This window comes from Ochotona curzoniae, unplaced genomic scaffold, assembly GCF_017591425.1.
Source record: "Ochotona curzoniae isolate NIBS_2020 unplaced genomic scaffold, NIBS_Ocur_1.0 contig_2861, whole genome shotgun sequence".
In the NCBI taxonomy this organism is placed as follows: domain Eukaryota; kingdom Metazoa; phylum Chordata; class Mammalia; order Lagomorpha; family Ochotonidae; genus Ochotona; species Ochotona curzoniae.
The window spans coordinates 379,837-400,610 of record NW_024465620.1 but is presented as its reverse complement, the minus strand read 5'-3'; the positions used below and the strand labels follow the sequence as shown (position 1 = coordinate 400,610).

Below are 20,774 nucleotides of genomic sequence, written 5' to 3'. Positions count from 1 at the left end.
TTGCAGGGCAGCGGCTGCTGCTGGCCCCAGGCTGGCACTGATGCCCCAGGTGGCCCCTGGCTGGCCCCAGGCTGGCACCGGGCTGGCCCTGGCTGGCCCCGGGCTGGCCTGGAGGGCCTGTTCCTAGTGTTTCCTCCCACCCTGAGTTGAAGAAAGGCCTTTAGATCTTTTTTAATGCTCCATTGCCACTGATGCCCCTAGGTAAGGTATTTCAGGGTGAGCACTCAGCCCTTCTGGCACATCTTGGCTTGTTTGTCTCCGGGCTGGCAGCTGGAGCGAGTGGCCAAGTTGGTGTGGTGCCCTGTTGTTGCAGCGCCACGCTTCTTCCAGCGATGACTTCTCTGACTTCTCGGATGACTCGGACTTCAGCCCCAGCGAGAAGAGCCACCGCAAGTACCGGGAGTACAGCCCGCCCTACGCGCCGGTGCGTGCAGCCCAGAGCCCTGCAGGCTTGGGTGTCCTTCCTAGCTCTGTTCTAGGGGACGAAATTCCCACCAGCTGGCTGAAGCTGAGGGTGGGGCAGGCATCTGTGTCCAGGCAGCTCGTGGGGAAGGGGCTGCTGCTGGTCCAGGCAGCTCGTGGGGAAGGGGCTGCTGGTCCGCAGGTGCTGCCTGTGCACTGCTCTTCCACAGTGACCTGTGGTGGGGAACGGGCAGGAGCAGCGGGAGCTGGGGAGCGAGTAGTGAGTGCTGAGTGCAGCAGAGTCAGGCCGTCCCCTCTCATCTCTGTCAGCATAAATCTGTTGAATTATTTGTTCTGTTTCTGTGCCATCATTTTTCTTCAAGAGAAACGTCACCCTGGTTTCTTAGGTTTTGGTAAGTCATGTCAGGTTATCAATAGCTTTTTGAGGCTGCTGCCCCTGGCCTGTGACTGGGTGGCACCGCTCACCCGCGGTGGCTGATTATGGTCAGATGTGGCAGGTGGCCGGAACTGAGCTCCCATGAGTGACAGGGAAGAAGGCACGTCGTGTGCTTCAGTTATAGACCAGAGCTCGTGTGCGCTTGTCTCTGTACAGTGTGTGCTTCCTGTTTTTCTGTGATGAGGAGGGAGGTGAAGTTAAGTGAACTTTACCTTTCAGAGCAGTGTGGAGCAGGCAGCCCCTGCACGCCCTGCCACCCGCTCAGTGTGGTGACCGGTCACCTGCTGGGCTCCACGGGTTATTTGCTGCAGACTTCTGCACTTCTTTGCTTTGGGATTTGTGGAATGGCGGTCATTAAGGACTCCCTATGGGCTGAGGGGAGCCGCAGCTCTGCCCCTGAGGCCGGCTGGGTGGTCCCTCCACCGAGGCAGCCCCTCGCAGCTAGCCCTGTGCAGTGTCCGCTTGGCCTACTCCGCAGCATCGTAGCTCAGGTCTCACGGTCCAGGCATGGCCTCGTGATGCTGGTTTCCTTTTCTTCGCTGTCAGCGTGTAGTGCTCCTTTCTGTGGCATTGTGGCTTCTTTCTTTCCTTTGCCACTCATCCTCTGTGCCTAGAGGTGCCACGCCAGTTTCGCCATCCACCTGCTATCCTGCCATCCATATGGGTCACCCATGCATGCCTCTTGCCAGCATGCTGTGGGAGGTCTCGTTGAACATGGCCGTCTGGCAGGTCACTGGATGCCGAAGTCCTGGGCAGATTGACAGAGAAGCACACCTCCTGTGTGCCAGGCCCCTTTCCTAAATGTGCTTGCTCTGCATCCCTGGAAAATGCCCCCTTCTCTCCCTCTTGGTCCATCTGAGCCTGTGAGGTCCACGTGGCTCAGTGGTCAGCTCAGATCCTTTCTGAAGAGTAGAAACACCTGGGCCTTGGGGAGAAGCTGTTGCAGAGTGGCTGGGACCAGGGACAGCAGAGGTGCAGACTGATGTGGCAGTTCAGGGAAGGGTTGGGTGTTTGATGGTCCCAGACCAAGGCTGTGGGGCTGGCTCACCCTTCTCTTCTGGCTTCTCCGGAACCCAGTCTCACCAGCAATACTCCTCATCGCACACCACACCTCTGCCCAAGAAGTCCTACTCTAAGATGGACAGCAAGAGCTACAGCATGTATGAGGACTACGAAAACGAGCAGTACGGCGAATACGAGGGCGACGAGGAGGAGGACATGGGCAAGGAGGACTACGACGACTTCACCAAAGAACTCAACCAGTACCGGCGAGCCAAGGAGGGCAGCAGCCGGGGCCGAGGTGAGCGCCTTGCTCAGGCAGCGCCTCCTTCCTGTGGGCCAGGCTCACAGGGCTCCTTTCAAGAGGAGAGAAGCCGTCATGTCAGGTTGTACTGGCGGAGGAGAGGCACTGGGGCTACACGCACGGCCAGGGCTGAGGTTAGGCACAGGAGACGGGGCAGGGGGAGGAACCCAGGCTGCCTACATGAGAGGGGCCAGCATGGCTGAAGGGTTGTTTTTTAGAATTCATTTCCTGGTAAGTGATGGGGGAAGAGCTGGACCTAGCTACTCTGTTATCTGGAGTAGGGTAATTAACCCCCCACGTGCTCAGCCTGACAAAGGTGTGCCTTTAGCCTGTGGACCGCCACGCCTCTGACCTTTGGATCTGAAGTGGGGTGGGGTGAACTGGTGAGTGCCAGTCTCCTGCCAGCCCCCCACCCCAGTGGCAGGGCCTCCAGAACCCTGCTTCCCCAGGTCTCTGCGCTAGGCTCTCGGTCTGGGTGACTGGCGGTCCTTGAAGCAGCTCTTAGTTCTTAGCAAGCTCCCCGGGATAGGCCCTTGGGCCCGCAGCGTGGGGAACAGCTAGGCCGCCGGGGCTGCCAGGAATATAATACAAGCTATACTGTCAGTTACATTGTCGGGTTCCCACACTAAGCGAAGGAAGAGGATGGAGCCTTGGGCCGTGGCTAAGACCCTGCTTAGGCTACCTCTGTCCCACGTTGTGGGGTGTAGGTTTTAGTCCAGCTTCCTGCTCAGGTATACACCCTGGGGAGCAACAGTGATGGCTTGCGTGTTTGGGTCTTGTCACCCACTGCAGACAGCCAGCCGGGTTCCGGGATCCTGGCTTTAGCTGTTGCTGGAATGTGGGTTGTTAATCAGTGAAAGGAAAATTTCTATCTAATTTTCAAGTTAAAAAAACTGAAAGGAAACATTTTTTAAATTAAAAAATTAGTTTAAAAATTAAAATTCATTTAAAAAATGTTTATTGGTAAAGCAGATAAGATCTACAGAGATGAGAGACAGAAAAAGATCTTCCATCTCTTGGTTCACTCCCCAAATGGCCATAACAGCCATAGCTGAGCCAGTGTGAAGCCAGCAGTTTCTTCTGGGTCCCCCACGCAGGAGCAGGGTCCTGAGGCTTTGGGCCGCCCTCAGCTGCTTTCCCAGGCTCATAAACGGAGCTGGATGGCAAGTGGAGCAGCTGGACACGCACCAGGCCCAAACAGATTGATTTTTAACAAGCTGGGCTATTAACCCACCCTGCTCAGGATCTTATTTCAGTGTAGTTAAGATAGACACAGGGCATCTCTTACATATTCTCTGTCCTGCTGTGTGCGTGCTACTGGCAGCAGCTCCTGGTTTGTCCTAGATGCATCTCAGATGCTGATCAGCCACCTGTACTGGTGGCTGCTGTGGTGGACAGTATGACCCTAAGCAGGCAAGTTGGGCAGGGCCGTGTGTGCCGTGGTAGCTGTGTGCCATGAGCACAGGACTGGGCCCTCGGGGCAGGGCTGCCAGGGCAGCTGTGAAGGATTTTGGAGGAAGGAGATGATTGGCTTCAGGCGCCCATGGGCTGCCTGCTGTCCCGCAGCTGGGTTCTGGACCGTGGGACTCACTGTGTGAATTGTGTTTAGGCAGCCGAGGTCGTGGCAGGGGCTACCGGGGCCGCGGAAGCCGTGGAGGATCACGAGGCCGAGGCATGGGCAGGGGCAGCCGAGGCCGGGGCAGAGGCTCTGTGGGAGACCACCCGGAGGATGAAGAGGACTTTTACGACGAGGAGATGGAAGTAAGGTTTTCTGCAGTCCTGGGACCGGGTCTGAGCTGTGTTGCGAGGGCTGTGGGAGGCTCCTCTGTGCTGAAGGTGCAAGGGCACCGTGGCTGTGATGCAGAGGCCCTGCAGGCCCCGGGCTGGAGTTTTCATTTCTGCTGTTGGAATAGGGAAAAGCTACTGAGGGCTTTGGGAAGGGATTGGAGGTGAGCTATGACAGACATCCTGTTCTGGAGACAGGTTTCAGGACTGTCCCCGAGAAAGACTGCCTCAGTGGCGGGGAGCCTGGTGGTTTGTCCATCCCCACAGGGAAGCATGCTCCACGTTTGCCTTCCTGCTCCAGCCTGACACTACCCCACACCAGCACACCCGGCACGCACTGCGGTCTGCCTCCTGGGTGGGGTCAAGGTGGTCAGAGGCATGCGTTTTGGGCTGCACAGCTGCCCTTGGGCAGGTCGGGATGTGTCCTTGGGGACGGTATTGGATGTCCCCTCCTGCCACTTGTCTGTCCTCTCTCCTGGGCTGTTCTAGTACGGAGAGAGCGAGGAGCCCCTGGGAGACGATGACTACGACGAATATTCCAAGGAGCTGAACCAGTATCGCAGGTCCAAGGACAGCCGAGGCCGAGGTGGGCAGCGCTCGGGGGCCAGGTGGGCAGGGTGGCTCCTGGGAAGGGCCAGCCGACTGACCCACTCGGTCTCCTCCGCAGGGTTAAGCCGAGGCCGTGGCCGGGGTTCTCGAGGCCGGGGGAAGGGGATGGGCCGGGGCCGCGGGCGAGGCGGCAGCCGAGGAGGGATGAGCAAGGGCGGCATGAACGACGAGGACGACTTCTATGACGAGGACATGGGCGTGAGTCAGCTCTTCACCCTGATCCCAGCTCTGAGACCACCCAATCCTTGAACCCTGCTCCCGTCAGCCCCCCATTAGCTGCTCAGGGTTAGGACTTTCCTGGGGCATCCTCAGTGTTCAGCGTGCAGTTTCAGCAGCTCCTCTGGATGCGTCCTTGGTGGCGTGCCTTTAGCCTGGAGTGGCTCACGGGAAAGCCCTGCTTCTTGCTGTGGGAGATGGGCTGGTAGGGCATGTGTGAGCAGGACCCTCTGCCCACACAGCGTGGGTCTGTTTCACACTGGGCTGCACCCCGACAAGGCCTGCCTACCCCTCCTCCCCGTCTCCTTGGGCTGGCATTCACTCAGCCTGTCCCCATTGTCTTCCTCATGCCCTTTCATCTAACAGGATGGTGGTGGCGGAAGCTACCGAAGGAGTGACCACGACAAGCCCCACCAGCAGTCTGATAAGAAAGGCAAAGTCATCTGCAAGTACTTCGTGGAAGGCCGGTGCACATGGGTGAGGAGCCCTCACCGTGGCGGGGCACCAGGGGCCAGGTGGCTGGAGGTGGCCCTGGGAGTGTGGGGGTGCCTGAGGAGCTGCCCTGCTCCCCAGTGGGGAGGGCCCACAGTGATATAATACATGTACATGCTTTTGGTTTTAGTGGGAATTTTTTTTGGGGGGGGTGCTGAATTTTCAGCTAAACCATATGATCTCAAACGTGTTTATGGAGGTTGATATTAATAAAAAGTTGGCAAGCGGTGTGTGAAAGCTTTCAGACAGAGAGGGCCTACTCAAACCTTGGCAGGGCCTTCAGTGCAGGCAGGGCCAGCTCGGGGACCTGTGCCGGGGAGTGCTGTGTTTCTCTGTTTAAACATTTGCTTGTTTGAGAGGCAGAGTGGGGGAAGACAGGTTTCTTGCCTGCTGCTTCACTCTCCAGATGCCTGCTCCTGGCTGGCTGAGCATGGATGCCAGGACCAGCACTGCGTGGGTCTCCTGTGTGGGTGGCAAGGCCCAGATCCTTGAACCATCACTGTTGGAAAGTTGGATTGCAGAGCAGTGCTGTGCCATGGGTTACAGGCCTTGCGAGCAGCAGCTCAGCGCGCTGTGCCAGCCTTGGCCCAGGCTGAGTGTTGAAGGACACAGGTGGAATTCAGTGTTAGTCAAGCATCTTAGCTGCATACAAGGCAACGGATGAGTATCTGATATAATTCAGGGACTTTTAGAAATTTGAAATTTTGAAACTTGGAGAAGAGAGGACAAGGGATAGCTTCTGTCTTCTGTTTCCGGCGATGGTGAATGAGCCCTGAGGGGGGAGGAGGAAGAGAAGGAGTCAGGGTCGGACACACCTTGGAGCTTCCACATAGGCGTGCTTGTGTTCATGGGATCCCGGGACGGTACCAGACTTGCTGGCTCCCCGGAACCTCCCATCTGTCCTGGTATCACTAGAAATTCTTGCCTTCTGTCCTTGTGGTTGGGCAGCGGCCTCCCATCTGAGGGCCTGGGCAGGAGATTGGGTGAGCAGTCTGAATTCAGGAATGTGCTCCTTGGGGTCACCTGCCCATGTCTGATGGCTTGGACATGCAGTGTTTTAAGCTGGACACATTCTCTCCCCAACCACGTCAGGGCGATGTTGGCAGGGTAAAGGAGAGGCTGGCTTAGGGCTCGGTGAGCAGTAAGAAAGCAGCCAGCAGTTGAGGAAGAGGAAGGAGTGACCAACTGCAGCAGAGGGTGTGCAGTGGGGGAGGGGGGCTGGTGCACCTTGCAGAGCTGGGCTCACATTGTGAGCAGGGCAGTGGGTGCACAGGCCTGCCCTTCCTGCGCCTGGAGACCCTGCACACCACCAGTGCCAAGGCTGCTTCCCCTGGCACAGCGTCCCGAGGGCTCGCCATCCCATCTCCTTCCCTTTCTCTTCCAGGGAGACCACTGCAATTTTAGCCATGACATTGAGCTGCCGAAGAAACGAGAGCTGTGCAAGTTTTACATCACTGGATTTTGCGCGCGAGCCGAGAATTGCCCGTACATGCATGATATCCTTGGGCAGCTGCGGGCGCCCAGTAGGGCCGAGGCATTCCTGCCCTCACGGGGTAGTGACTGTTCTCATCCTGCCTGTTCTCTGTGCACCTGTGGGCCCATCTGTACTGATGCTGCGCCCATTTCACAGCTGACTAAACTGAGGCAAAAGCCCTTGTTCTCCCTTGAGTACGCACTCAAGGCTGGTCCAAACCATTGCCTGGCTCTGGGATTTTCCACTTCACACAGGAGTCTCTGACTCAAGTTACTGCGAAGCACTGGGCACCCCGAGCAGATCTCCTCTTTCCTCTTCCCAAGTCCAGGGCAGTTGGAGCTCTCCCACAGGTGGGTTCCTTCCACAAAATGAAATATGAGCCTTAACGTGCCGTGAACGTGACTTCCCGTGTAAGCTGTACCACACAACTGGGAACTGCATCAATGGCGATGACTGCATGTTCTCCCACGACCCGCTGACGGAAGAGACGCGCGAGCTGCTAGATAAGGTACTGCCTGGGCGGGCACCGGGGCCAGGCGCGCACCATGGCTGTGCAGCCATCTAAGGAGGCAGTGGGACCGCAGTGCTCTGCAGACGGCTGGGCTGGCTACAAGGGTGTCTGGTCTCTGGCCAGGGCAGCTGTGGCTGTTTTTCGGGGTGAAGGTGGGAAGCAGTGACATAAGAGGAAGGCCTCCAAGATTTCACAATATATCTAGGAGAGGGGAGGGCTCTGTTCTGGGTGAGAGCTGTCTGCAGCTCGTAGTGACCCTTGGAACGAGATCTGCAGAGGAGGTGACCCCCCCGGTAAAGGGTCCCTGGAAAGCCTCCCTGGTGTGGTGCTGTTGCTGAGGAGCCAGGCCGAGGTGTGTGGAGCCCAAGGGCCTGACCCCGGCCCCTTGATGCACTTGAGAGTGAGTGGCCAAAGCCGTTCTCCTTTCCAGCAAAGCCTTCCTGCCTTCTAGAGGTCCAAGGACTTGGGGGAATGGGCGATTCTCAAGACGGAGAGAAGGAACACACCCCTGAGCCCCAGTTTCAGGAGTCGGTCCTGCTAACTGCTGACCGGAGTTACCTGGGAGGGCTTGGGGCCCAGGGAGCCCCACACAGACATCCTAGGGGAAAGTACTCACTGTGGCTGGTTCCTGGGCGGCTGGCTACTGTGTGGTTAAGTAGCCATCTATCTAGAGTCTGGAGTAGTGGAAGTAGACCTAAGTGGCAGAACCCGGAGTGGCCACTTTGCATTGGGTAGATCCGACAATACCTGGCCGAGAGTGCCCCCTGCTGGAGGCTCAGTGTGCACTCACAACTGGCGGTGTTCACAGACATCCACCAAGCCTCACATAGTTCCTTTTAAACCATGTCCAGTAGATAGAAACATAAGGTTGATTTTTCTTTTCCTTTATTTTGTTTTATTTACTTGTTTTTTGTTGGGGATAAGTTACATTACTTAATGGCAGAGTGACAGAGATGTTCTGTCTTCTGGTTCACTTCCCAGAGGCCAGCCTGGACATGGGCCAGGCTGAAGGCTGGAGCCAGAGCTCCGTCAGGCTCTGCCCTGGGGTGGCAGGAGCCCAAGCCCTTGGGTTGGCGTCTGCTGCCTCTCTACATGTGCATCAGCAGGAAGAACCAGTCCTCCGCTGGCTCACCTCCCTGGCGCCCCCAGCCAGGGCTGTAGCAGGCCGCAGCCAGGAGCCTAGAATTCCATTTGGCTTCCCACGTGTGTGACTAGGATCCAACTCGGGCCAGCTCCTTAGCTGCTGCCCCAGGCATTTACACAAGCAGCTGGGTTGGGGGTCAAGCTGACGCTCAGGCAGGGCTGCCCTCTGCACCACAGCAGTGCCTTCCCAGAGTCTGTTTGTCAATAGCAGACATTCGTGAGTCAGGACTCACTGCCAGGAGTCTTTCCTGCCTGCGGGAGCACACAGTAGGGCACTCCAGGTAGAAGCCAGAGGGATGGGGTGTAGCTGATGTATCAGACACAGAGAGGATGCCTGGCTTGTTTCTTGGCCCACCACCCCCCCCACGATGACCCTGGGCTGCAACCCCAGTCTCCCACAGTGATGAGAGACCCCCCAAGGCCGATGGCAGGAGGCTGGAGTTGGGAGTGTGAGCAGGCCTCGAACCCAGGGGCCCTGGGCAGGGTGTGACTCTGTTAGCCACCTCTGGACAACTGTGAGGCCAGACGCCTGCCCCCACCACACCCGGGAGAGTCTCAAAGGCATCGTCAGTCCTCCGCTGCCCCACGTGCGATCCCAGCAGGTGCCGAGCGCACATTCCCTGGGGAAGCGTACTAGCATCAGTGATGGAAAGGCGAAGTGCAGAGTAACCCTCTGGAGAGGGGCTGGGGAACTTCCTTGTCCAGACACTGTGGTGTGCTCAGGCAGTGGGGGCACGGGCCCCAGGGGGAGGCTGCCCCCTCCCTGCCTTTCTCTTTGGTTTTCTTTCCATCTTTCTAAATACAGCAGGGTTGAAGCTCACTTCTGGGTGAGGATGCAGACTAGGGAGCAGGTGGCCACACACTGGGGAGCCCCGCCTGCTTCGTCTGCTAGTCCCGTGTCCCCCGTTCGCTTTACTGCCAGTCGGCTGTGTGTGCACGCATGCATGTGTGCTGGTGTGTTCTTCCCAGATGCTGCGTGTAGGGGTGTGTGCAGGGGCATCTCCGCCTCGTGCTGTCTGCTGCTGGGCACGTGCATTGTGGGAATGCTCTAAATTGGTTTTTTGGTTTTCAGTTGAAGATCATTGATTTGTTTTCAGTTTGAGGCAGAAACTTGGAGTTTGTGAGCAATAGCCTCCTTGTGTACATGGTATATGTGGCCCCCACATCTCTGCCCACAGCCGTGGCACCGTACTTTGCTGACCTTGGTCCTGGCTGCTGTCCTGCTTTTGTAGGACTCGGTGATGTCTGTGATGGGGAGGGAAGCTTTGTATGCTGGCCGAGTCGGGGAGGTTTGCAAACGGAGGTGTGCAAACCAGTGTGTCGGGCAGGATGGCCCGGGCACTGCGAGGGAGGGCACTGTGGATGGCTTCAGTGACATGCCCAGCCGGAGCCTTGCTTCGCTCAGGCACCAGGCCCCATCTTCTGGGTGCAGGGCCGTGAGGGGTGCGTTCTGGGCTGACAACAGGAAGCAAGAGCAGCCCTAAGGCCAGGGAGGGAGCGTCAGGGAGTCTGTCCCCCGCAGAGGGCAGACCGTGGGGGTCAGGTGGGAGGGGAGGCTCGGGTGGAATCTGTGCCCAGTGCTGTTCCTGGTTAGTGATGTGCTCGGACTTTGCCTGTCCCTTCAGGCCTTAACTTCTGATGTACAGAGCTTTGTGGCGCTGTGGGGATGAGAGGGGAAACCAGGGCCACAGGGCAGGGTGCAGTAGGAAGGACAGCTGAGCCACGCAAGCGCCAGCAGTCAGCTGCAGGCCAAGGTTATAGTCAGACTGCACTCTGGATCCTGGCTTGGGGCTGAGGGGCTTGTGTGGCTCTGGGGTGATGGAGGTGTGGCCAGCTGGAGAAGGACGGGTGTTGAGTAAAGGAGCCCCAACCCAGAGTGGGGAGCACCGGAGCATGAAGGTCCGCAGGCTTGGCCCCAAAAGCTGTAATTCTGTTCCATTGCCTGCTGGCCTCCACCTACCTGGTGTGGGTGCAGTGGCCTGTGGAGCGCAGGCAGGAATGGAGCGACGTGGGCTTGGCTTTTGCTGCTGTGGCTCACCCAGAGAGAGTGTGCTGGTTCTTAGTGTGTGCCCAGCACTGGGGCTGGGGGAGTGTGGGCGGGTACTGACAGCCTATAGGGTTACTGGCAGAGCTGGCCTCGCCATATGGGGGACCCTGAATTGCTGAGGCGTCCACCTGCTGGATTGCCAGCCCACATTTCTGAGCTGCGTTAGAGTTTGCTGGGTCTAGGGGATCTGTGCTGCTGTTCCCCAGGCAATCCCAGGCTCGGGCTAGCCAGCTTGCCGGGAGGCGCTGGGTGACTGTCTTCCCCTGAGTGAGAGGGCAAAGTGTGTGGAGGATGCCCAGGGAGCAAGTCCTCTCCGAGGTGGGTCACATGGGAAGGCGTGGGAGACTCCCTGCCGGCTTTCCCCAGCGCATGCTCACCCAGGCAGCTCACCCAGAGGGTGCCCAAATCCCAAACTCATGAAAAAAAGCAGGTGTGAGGTGTCTGCACAGTGTAGGCCTGTGAGCCCTGCCCACTGGTTGGAGGTTTCTGGGTACCTTCCCAAATCCAGACCCCGCGAGAGCCTGCGGCTTCTCTGCGGCCCCACGGGGTCCTGACAAGCAGGTGCAGCTTTCAGTCACTCGGTGATGATCTGTGTGAACCCAGCCCTGCACTGGGTCCTGGGCATATGGCAGGGAAAGAAGGTGAGCCTTCCACAGGCGAGGCAAAGCTGGACATGTGGCAGGGTGCTAGGAGTGAGGACGGGGACAAGAGACAGGACAACACTGAGGTGACCATTAAAAAGAGAGCCAGCAGTGGGTGACCAAAAGCCACACACTTGGAGGAAGGGTGTCAGGTGGGAGGGACTACAATGTGCCAGCACCTGCTTAGATGTCTCGCTACACATGGTCAGGGGCTGAGTTTTATTGTATGTGAAAGGAGAGACCCTTAAAACTCAGCTAGGACAGTGGAATACTACTTGGTTGTCAAAAGGAATTGGGCACTATCAGATGACAAAATCTAGCAGAAGCGTGCCAGTCACGAGAGGCACGCTGTGGACAGTTCTGTGTCTGTGTGTGTGTGGATCCAGTGATTGTAGGCTGCAAGCAGATCGGTGGTCGCCATGGTGAGCGGGCTGGGACGCGGACTGGCTGCTTCGTGGGCACAGGGCCTGCGGTGGGGCTCAGGAACACAAAGGCGGAGGTCGCCGAGGACACACTGCATCTGGGATGTGCACTTCTGTAGAACGGCTTCCCGGGGACTTGGGTTGTGAAGAGGAGTCAGTTTTTGGCCGAGTGCTGTCAGAGCCTTGGGGCCGGCTCCAGCTCTTCCTCAGAAAACCCAGGTGTCCACGCTGCAGCGTGCGGGTCCCTCCCTCGGGGTCACCCCGCCACTCTCTTTATCCCGTAGATGCTGGCTGATGATGCTGAGGCGGGCGCTGAGGATGAGAAGGAAGTTGAGGAACTGAAAAAGCAGGGCATCAACCCCCTGCCCAAGCCACCTCCCGGCGTGGGGCTCCTGCCCACTCCCCCACGGCCCCCTGGCCCTCCAGCCCCCACATCACCCAACGGTAGACCCATGCAGGGCGGCCCTCCGCCACCACCGCCGCCCCCACCACCGCCCCCTGGGCCCCCTCCGATGCCCATGCCAGTGCATGAGCCCCTGTCCCCGCAGCAGCTGCAGCAGCAGCAGGACATGTACAGCAAGAAGATCCCTTCCTTGTTTGAGATCGTGGTGCGGCCCACGGGACAGCTGGCTGAGAAGCTGGGCGTGAGGTGAGTACTGCGGCCACAGGGCCTCCCTTGGAAGTTGGAATCCTGGTGCAGGCCCCGACTTTGGGTCCTCACCTCACCTCCTGGGGGCTGGGACCCAGCTGTTGTTCCGCAGCTGTTTTCACCTCACAGGCCATGTTTCTTCCTCTAGGTTCCCTGGACCCGGTGCACCTCCAGGACCAATGGGTCCTGGGCCCAACATGGGGCCTCCAGGGCCTATGGGGGGCCCCATGCACCCTGACATGCACCCAGATATGCATCCTGACATGCACCCAGATATGCACCCGGACATGCCAATGGGCCCTGGCATGAACCCTGGCCCGCCCATGGGCCCCGGTGGCCCCCCAATGATGCCCTATGGTCCTGGAGACTCCCCGCATTCTGGAATGATGCCTCCCATCCCACCAGCCCAGAACTTCTATGAGAACTTCTACCAGCAGCAGGAGGGCATGGAGATGGAGCAAGGACTCATGGGGGATTCAGGTATGTAGTGCACCGGGTTGGCACAAGGGCCACTTGGTTTTGCTGAAGGGAGTAGTCTGGGAGTTGTCATCTGTGGCCCAGGTGTCTGGAAGCATGCACCCAACCCCATCCATGTCCCACTGAGTGAGTGTCCCAGTATCGGAGTTGTCACCCTGTGGAGCAGGGCACTGTTTGCTGCCCAGCAGTCCTGGGAACATTGTCTCGGCAAGCCAGAAATCAGGAGTAGGTTTCTGTCAGAACTTAGGTGTCCTGACTGAAGCCACCTCCTTCCAGACAATTCTCAGCTTGCTAGTGTCAACCTGTGACTGCTTGTTCTGTCCCATGATTGGCCATTTTACTTGCTTCATTACTTCCTGTTTTGTCGTCAACTTGTGTATAAAATGCACCATCAAAGGTTATGGGGTCAGTCTTTGGGGAGGTGGGGATTGTGGATTTGCAGCTGTGCAGAGGTCAAAGTGAGCGAGGCGCCATGGCCTCGGCTGCAGCCGCCTCTCTCAGTGTGGGGGAAGCACGGTGGAAGTAAGTGAGTCAGCTTGTTCCCGGTGGCCATGGTTGGCAAAAGGGCTGAAGCAGTGACGAGCCTCAGACATGTGACAGCAGGCCGGAGCAGGCCGGGCAGGGCCAGCGTGTGTGCAGAGGACAGCAGCTGCTAAAGCCAGTTCGTCGAGCATGAAAGGCTAGGGAGCCTGGCAGGGCGGTCTCGCCACCATGAAGAGGGTGGGCATATACGAGGGTGATGGGTGCTGGGAGACTGGGGGCTGTTCTGTGCCATCCTGGGTAGGGAGGAGCAGGCGATGGCCCTGCCACGACCTGAAGTAGCAGGCTCGGGCTTCAGGCTTCGGATCCAGCGCTGTGAGTCAGTGGGAGCCCCGTGCGTGCTGGCAGGGAGCAGGAGAAGCTCAGAGGGTGCTGCGCGTGCCACGTGTGGGGCAGTGCTTCCTCTTTGGCTACTTGGAGTGTGGGCTAGTCAAGACCCTGTGGAAGCCTCTCACTCTGAGATTGATTGATTGATTGATTGATTTGAAAGGCAGAGACAAAGAGAGTGTGAGGGACAGGGAGGGAGATCTTCCATCCGCCGGTTCACTCCCAGATGCGCACATGCGATGCCGTTGCTACAGGCTTCACCTGCTATGTTACAGTGCTGCACCCCCCTTTTTTGTTGTTAAAATGTATTTACATTAGAAATGACTCCCATGTCATAAGACCTGCCATTTGAAGTATGTGGAGTTGGTTTTTACCATCTTGATGGTTGGGCAGTCTCAGGCTGTGGCTCTCCCTTGTGGGTCCCTGACCGGCCTGTCTCCTGAGCCCCTGTGTCCAGCTTCCACGTGGCCGAGGTAGCCTTTCACTGGTTGCCTTGCATACCCTTGTACATCTGAGGGCTGTTCGGCTTCTGGACCTGCGTTACGGGAGTGCTTTCCTGGCAGCAGTGGCCGCACACCATGCCCAGGCGGGAGAGTGGCGGCCCGGGTGACAGCTCCCACGTGAGGGATCTGCTGCGGGAGGGGCCTTATGGCTTCTTTTTTGTATATATTTGTTTTGTTTTCACTTTTCTTTTTTTATATTTATATTTTTAAGATTTCATTTTATTGGAAATGCAGATTTACAGAGAGAGGATTCTTCATCCACTGATTCACTGCCCAAATGCCTGCAATGGCTAGGGTGGGCCAGGCCAAAGCCACGGGTCTGGAGCTTCTTCAGGGTCTGCCGTCTGGGTACAGGGTCTCGAGGTTTTAGATCACGGTACAGTGCTTTCCCATGCCGTAAGCAGGGACTTGAATTAGAAGTGGAACAGCCAGGACGTGACTGATGCCCATATGGACGCCAGTGCCCAGGTGGGGGAGTACCCTGTTGACCAGGGTGCCACCACACCATCCCTTTTTCTTTTTTTAAGATCTATTTCTTTGAAGGGCAGAATTACACACAGACAGACAGATATCGTATCCACTGCTTCATTTCCCAAATGTCCATACCGGCTGCGGCTGAACAGGACAAAGCCGCCGCAGCCAGGAGCTTCTTCTGGATCTCTCACATGGATGCAGATGCCCAAGAATTGGAACATTCTTCCTTGCTTTCCCAGGAACATTAGCAGAGAGCTGCATTAGAAGTAGAACAGCCAGGAATTTGATCCCATGAGGGATGTGGAAAGGGTTGCAGGCTGTGGTTTAATGTATTAGGCCACAATGCTGCCACTCCTAAGATTTTTTTTAAATTTATTTTTATTATTATTTTTCATTGGAAAGGCGGATATACAGAGAGGAGGAGAGACAGAGAGGAAGATCTTCCGTCCGATGATTCACTCCCCAAGTGAGCGCAACGGCTGATGCCATGCCAATCCGAAGTCAGGAGCCTCTTCCGGGTCTCCCACGCGGGTGCAGGGTCCCAAAGCTTTGGGCCGTCCTCGACTGCTCTCCCAGGCCATAGGCAGGGAGCTGGAAGGGAAGCGGGGCCACCGGGATAGAACCGGCGCCCATATGGGATCCTGGGCATGCAAGACGAGGACCTTAACCACTGCGCCACCGCACCGGGCCCCTAAGATTTTTTTCTTTTAATAGGGCCCAGTACAACGGCTCAATTGGTTAATCCTCTTCCTCTTGTAAGCGCTAGGATCCCACACGGGTATAGGGTTGTGTCCCAGCTGCTCCACTTCCCATCCAGCTCCCTGCCTGTATCCTGGGAAAGCAGTGGAGGACGGCCCAAAGCCTTGGGACCCTGCACCCGTGTGGAGGACCAAGAAGAAGCTCCTGGCTTCACATCTGCTCAGCTGTGGCTGTTGCAGCAGCTTGGGGAGTGAACCAGTAGACAGATCTTTGTCTCTGTCCTTCTCTGTAAATCTGACTTTCCAATGAAAATAATAAAAAAAGAGAGAGATGTTCATTTTACCCCCCAAATGAACGCAGCAGCCAGCTCTGGACCAGGTCATGGCCGGGAGCTTCATCTGGGTCTCTTACATGGGTGACAGGAGCCAGGTCTTTGGCAGGGAGCAAGGGGAGCAGCGTCGTAGGGATGTCCCTGTCCTAGGCAGCGGCTCCACCTGCTGTGCCACAGTGACTCCTTCAAGCTGGCACCCCCTTCAGCCCCCAACCCCTTTCTACCAAGCCGGTCAGTGGAGTTCCTGGGGTGCAGGGACTGATGGCCGAGGACTGCGCCAGGGTGAGGTCAGAGCCAGGGTGGCAGCAGCTGTGGTTCCTTCTGTTTCCTCCTGGTTTTCATTTAGAGTGGTTGAGCTCAAGTGTGAGCTCCCGTGTTTCTTGATTGATTGTTACCAAGTGAGCAGGAAACTCCCGGCAGCAAGCATTTAGAGCAGACCAGGGCTGTGGCAGGTGGCGATGGGGGACCGAGGCCTGCCGCCCGCATGGGGTCTCCTTCCCAGAAGAGCCGTCTGTGTGTCTTTTGAATTCTTTCTTTGCATCTCACAACCACGTGTGCCGTGTTGTCTATCTCCTGTCATGCACCGCTTTTCAGGGGACTTCATTCTTGTCGCCGCCTTCGCCACCGTCGCTGCCCTGCTCCCGTGGAGGGCAGCCCGATTGGCTGTGTGTTGTCAGCAGGCTTGGGGCAGGGGGTGGAGTTGGCCCCTCGTGGCCCTCGACGTGAACCCCTGGTTCTTCCTGCCACAGAGGACTACGGGCACTACGAAGAGCTGCAGGGGGAGCCTGGGGAGCGCCTCTTCCCCGAGCACCCCGTGGAGCCCGACAGCTTCTCTGAGGGAGGGCCCCCAGGCCGGCCGAAGGCGGGCGCCGGTGTCCCCGACTTCCTGCCCTCGGCCCAGAGGGCCCTGTACCTGAGGATCCAGCAGAAGCAGCAGGAGGAGGAGGAGAGAGCGAGGAGGCTGGCTGAGAGCAGCAAGCAGGACCGGGAGAATGAGGAAGGCAGGTGTCCTCCCAGGGGCGAGCGGCGGGGGCGCCCCGGCTGGCCCGCTGGGCTGCTGCATGTCCTGGAGACAACTGCAAGTCAAGGCGGACCTGAGCGTGGCTTCCTGGGGGGAGGAGGGGGTGGCACAGGCAGCACAGCTGACTGCTGGAGCCTTTCCGGGGGGCCTTTAGGAGAGACCCTCACAGCCCCTTTTCCCCAGACCAAACTCGAGCTGGGAGGTCAAACCCTATGTTGCAAGAAGCCTGTATACTGATGATAGTCACCATGAGATTGATTTTTGGGGTTCCCCATGCCTGGCTGAAAGGGGCATGTGTCTACAACCTGAATCCTGAGGCCCAGGCTTGGAGCCACAGGAAGAGGGACCCGCAGTGCCTCCCCTGGTGCCCCGAGGGTGCCTGGGCCAGAGCCTGGGCCTGCCCACGTGGCCCTGCTTGGGTTCAGTACCTGTTTTTCCCTGGGACACGGTAGCCTCGTGAGGGGCCTGGGCCAAGAACCCGAGAACCCCTTACCCTGGGAGGGCAGTCAGTGGTTGCTGCTGTCTAGACTTGGAGGGAGAAGAGGGCCCAAAACCCAGCAAGCCACAGGGGGGTGGCCTGGAGGGTGAGAGGCGGCGGCAGAGCCTTGGGGAGCCCTCCCCGTGCCCAGCCCCATGCTTCCACACCCCAGAGCCCGGGAAGGGGAGGGGGCATGGCCCAAGTCTGAGAAGGGAGCGCCGAGGAGCCCTCTGCCCCAGGGACCGTCGCGGGGTCTGAATGATGTTGGGGCTGTGGTGGCCACTCATGCCCTCTGCCCCTCTGCTCTTCCTCAGGGGATACCGGCAACTGGTACTCGAGTGATGAGGACGAGGGCGGAAGCAGCATGACCTCCATACTGAAGACCCTGAGACAGCAGACGTCCAGCCGGCCCCAGACTGCGGCTGGGGAGCTGAGCGGCAGTGGGCTGGGGGACCCTCGCCTCCAGAAGGGACACTCCACAGGAAGCCGACTGGCTGACCCGCGCCTAAGCCGGGACCCCAGACTCAGCCGTCATGCTGAGGCTGCTGCAGGACCAGGCCTGGGGGACACGGGGCCCTGTGACCCCCGACTTGCTCGCTCCCTGCCTGCCTCCAAGCCTGAGAGTGCCCTCCATTGCAGCCCCGCAGGCCCAAGCAGCTCCAAGGGCTCTGGGCCGACCACCACCGAAGAGGAGGACGGAGAGCGGGCCCTGCGGGAGAAGGCTGTGAACATCCCGCTGGACCCGCTGCCCGGACACCCGCTGCGGGACCCTCGGTCACAGCTGCAGCAGTTCAGCCATATCAAGAAGGATGTGACCCTGAGCCGGCCGACCTTCGCCCGCAACGTGCTCTGGAACCCGGAGGACCTAATCCCACTGCCTGTCCCCAAGCAGGATGTAGTGCCCCCTGTGCCTGCTGCCCTGCAGGCCATGCCCACACTGGACCCCAGGTTACACCGGTCCACCTCCTCGGGGCCCACGAGTGCCCGGCAGCGCCCAGGTACCTCTGCGGACCCCAGCGTGCCTGGCTCCAACCTGCCCGACTTCGAACTCCTCTCTCGAATCCTCAAGACTGTTAATGCTACCGGCCCCTCCTCAACAGCCCCTGGCACGAGCGACAAACCCAGCGACCCCCGGGTGCGAAAGGCCCCCACTGACCCTCGGCTGCAGAAACCAGCTGACCCAGCGGCCTCCCGGGCGGCCAAGCCCAGCCCCCCTGAAGCAGCCTCCCCGTCCTCCAGCCCCAGCGGGGAGTCCTCTCCACCAGCAACGGCTCCCTACGACCCCCGCCTGCTGGCCGCCGGCGGGCTGGGCCAGGGCAGCAGCTGTGGGCAGAGCAGTGTGCTGAGTGGCATCAGCCTTTATGACCCGAGGACTCCCAACGCTGGTGGCAAAGCCACAGAGCCAGCTGCTGAGGGGGGTGCCCAGCCCAAGGGCACCGAGGGCAACGGCAAAGGTGCGGCCTCCAAAGCCAAGGAGCCTCCCTTCATCCGCAAGTCCGCCCTGGAGCAGCCCGAAGCAGGGAAGGCCAGCAGTGCCGAGGGGGGCACGGCCACAGACCGCTACAACAGCTACAACCGGCCCCGGCCCAAGACCACCACGGCCCCGGCCGGGGCCACAGCCACCCCGCCCCCCGAGGGTACTGCACCCCAACCTGGGGTGCACAGCCTGCCCGTGCCCACCCTCTTCGGGACCGTGAAGGCAGCACCCAAGTCGGGCTCAGGAAGCCCGTTTGCAGGCAACAGCCCAGCCCGCGAGGGGGAGCAGGACGCCGGATCGCTGAAAGATGTTTTTAAAGGCTTTGACCCCACTGCCTCCCCCTTCTGCCAGTAGTGCAAAGCGCTCTTTTCCACCCGCCCCAGGGTGCCGATCTAGGGCGCTGGAGCCGGGGATTTAGGGGTGGGGTGGCTCTGGGTGATCTTTCCTTTTTCTTTGTTTCTTTTTTCTTTTTTTTTTTTTTTTCCTGAGCAGTACTTCCTTTGAAGCTTATAAATTGTATGTAAACACCTTCAGTTCTGGTCAGTGCTGCGGGGCTCCTGGCCTCCCACTGCGATCCCACTTGGACACTGGAGCCGTTACAGGTCCACATGCCTCGGTGGAGGTGGATCCCCGGCCTGGTGCCCCGGGGTCTGGTGGGTTTTCTAGGCAAAGCTTGGCAACCCTTGGCGCTCACCAAAGGACAGCAGGCATCCAAGAAGGCACTGAGAGCAGCAGGAGCTGGAGGGGAGACTGAGGCAGGCCTGGTAGGAGTAGGGTTGAGCAGTGCCAGGACTGTGGGCTCGGCAGCATCCTTGGTGTCCCGTGCTGGGAGGCGCAGATTCCTTGGCACCCTGGGTGCTTTGCTTCCTGCACCCAGTGCAGATCATGCCCTGCAGCCTGCAGCTGGAGGGCCCCTCGGAGCCAGGTGGACCTTCTGTCAGTATTACCTGCCCTCCCCTGTCCTGTCCCAAGGGGTCTGCCCACCGCCTCAGTGGCCGCCGCGCCCCGGTGCCTGCACCGCCCCGGCGCTTGAGGATAGCTCAAGGATCCGCAGTGTGTCCACTCCGCCAGAGTCCTAAGCAGGGGACCTGGGACAGCTGTGCCCGCTTGACCCGTGGTGGGAGTCCCGGGGCTGGCTGGCTCACTGTGTGCTATGTGCTTTCATTTGTGTACTATTTCCCAGGGGGGCCTATGGGAAGGAAAGAAGGCTGAAGCCAGTTTGGGGTGGGTGGGCTACACTGGGGCCCTCCTTTTCCAGGAGGGGCGGGTATCTGTTGGCGCTGGCTCCTCCGCAGCCCTGCCACGATGGCTGAGGGAGGTACGTGTAGCCACAGCCCTGTGCACAAGGCCTGAGGAGGCTGGGCAGTGGGCAGAGACCCCGAGTCCTTCATGGGCGCATTCCCTGCTAACAGTGTGCAGAGGTGGGGGGCCCTCCATCGAAGACTTCCCTCCCGTTCTTCAGAAGGAAAATACAAGATCCCGAGTCATTTGGGAGTGGGAAGCTGGGTAGGGAAGGCCAGCAGGGTCCGTGTGCGGGGGTTGGGTCTGCGTGATCTGCCCGCCTGGTCTGTTTTGTTTTGAAGAATCATCAGTGAGGTTGTTCCCCAGCCCCCAGCTGGGCCACAGCCACGGGTTTATGAGATGAGTAAGAATACACGGTGTAGCGATGTTTGCGTTTTTTTTTTTCCCCTCCTTTTGAGATTTTTTTTTTTTTTTGGTTAAAAAAAATACTTTTTTAAAACCAAAATCTTTGGATGAAATAAATAGAAGCTGGAACCGTCCTCTTGGAATGTTCAGCCTAAGAACCTCATGGGACATGAATTTCCCCCAAATTCTCTTTTGCCATCAGGCCGAGCTTTTAAAGAAAAAAAAAAAATTGTTCTCTAACCAGGATTGTAACAAAAGTGTAAATACTATTTCAGAGTTGAAGTTGATGGTGCAAATATGTATATAACGTACTGTATTTTTACAATGATCGTCGCATGACCCTCTCCACCCCCTTTTTGTACTCCATATCTGTCTTCCAGAAATGTCACCTGCCTTTTCTCCTGTGGTCTCTTAATCCGATAATTGTATTACTGCCATTAAAGGATGCAGTTATTTTAAAAAGCCTGTTGCTCGGTGCCTGCGCCGTTCCCACCGTCTCCTGTGCCGGGGTTAACAAAAGGGTACTGGGACCCCACTTCCTGTGGCCGCCCCAGGAAGCACCCCTGGCAGCTGTGTCCACCCATGAGCTCATGATGGACAGAGCATCGAGCCCCCTTCCCACCTGGCAGCTCGGGGTTCTCTGTGGGTT

At 58.4% G+C, this 20,774-nt stretch overlaps 1 protein-coding gene across 4 annotated transcripts in view; it reads left to right on the top strand.

Moving 5' to 3' along the window:
- The window catches only part of ZC3H4 (zinc finger CCCH-type containing 4), a 35,295-nt gene extending 14,708 nt beyond the window's left edge, over positions 1-20,587 (top strand). For 3 of the 4 annotated variants that reach the window (XM_040977864.1, XM_040977865.1, XM_040977863.1), the window contains 12 exons: positions 314-424; positions 1,937-2,159; positions 3,772-3,923; positions 4,437-4,533; positions 4,615-4,754; positions 5,139-5,249; positions 6,649-6,760; positions 7,137-7,246; positions 11,787-12,151; positions 12,300-12,631; positions 16,252-16,503; positions 17,316-20,587. In XM_040977864.1, the coding sequence (XP_040833798.1) occupies positions 314-424; positions 1,937-2,159; positions 3,772-3,923; positions 4,437-4,533; positions 4,615-4,754; positions 5,139-5,249; positions 6,649-6,760; positions 7,137-7,246; positions 11,787-12,151; positions 12,300-12,631; positions 16,252-16,503; positions 17,316-18,832 (3,522 nt within the window). In that variant the 3' untranslated portion in view covers positions 18,833-20,587. The remainder of the gene's footprint in view (positions 1-313; positions 425-1,936; positions 2,160-3,771; positions 3,924-4,436; positions 4,534-4,614; positions 4,755-5,138; positions 5,250-6,648; positions 6,761-7,136; positions 7,247-11,786; positions 12,152-12,299; positions 12,632-16,251; positions 16,504-17,315) is intronic. The other variant, XM_040977866.1, reaches the window with a different exon arrangement.
- The last annotated feature ends 187 nt before the right edge of the window (positions 20,588-20,774 follow it).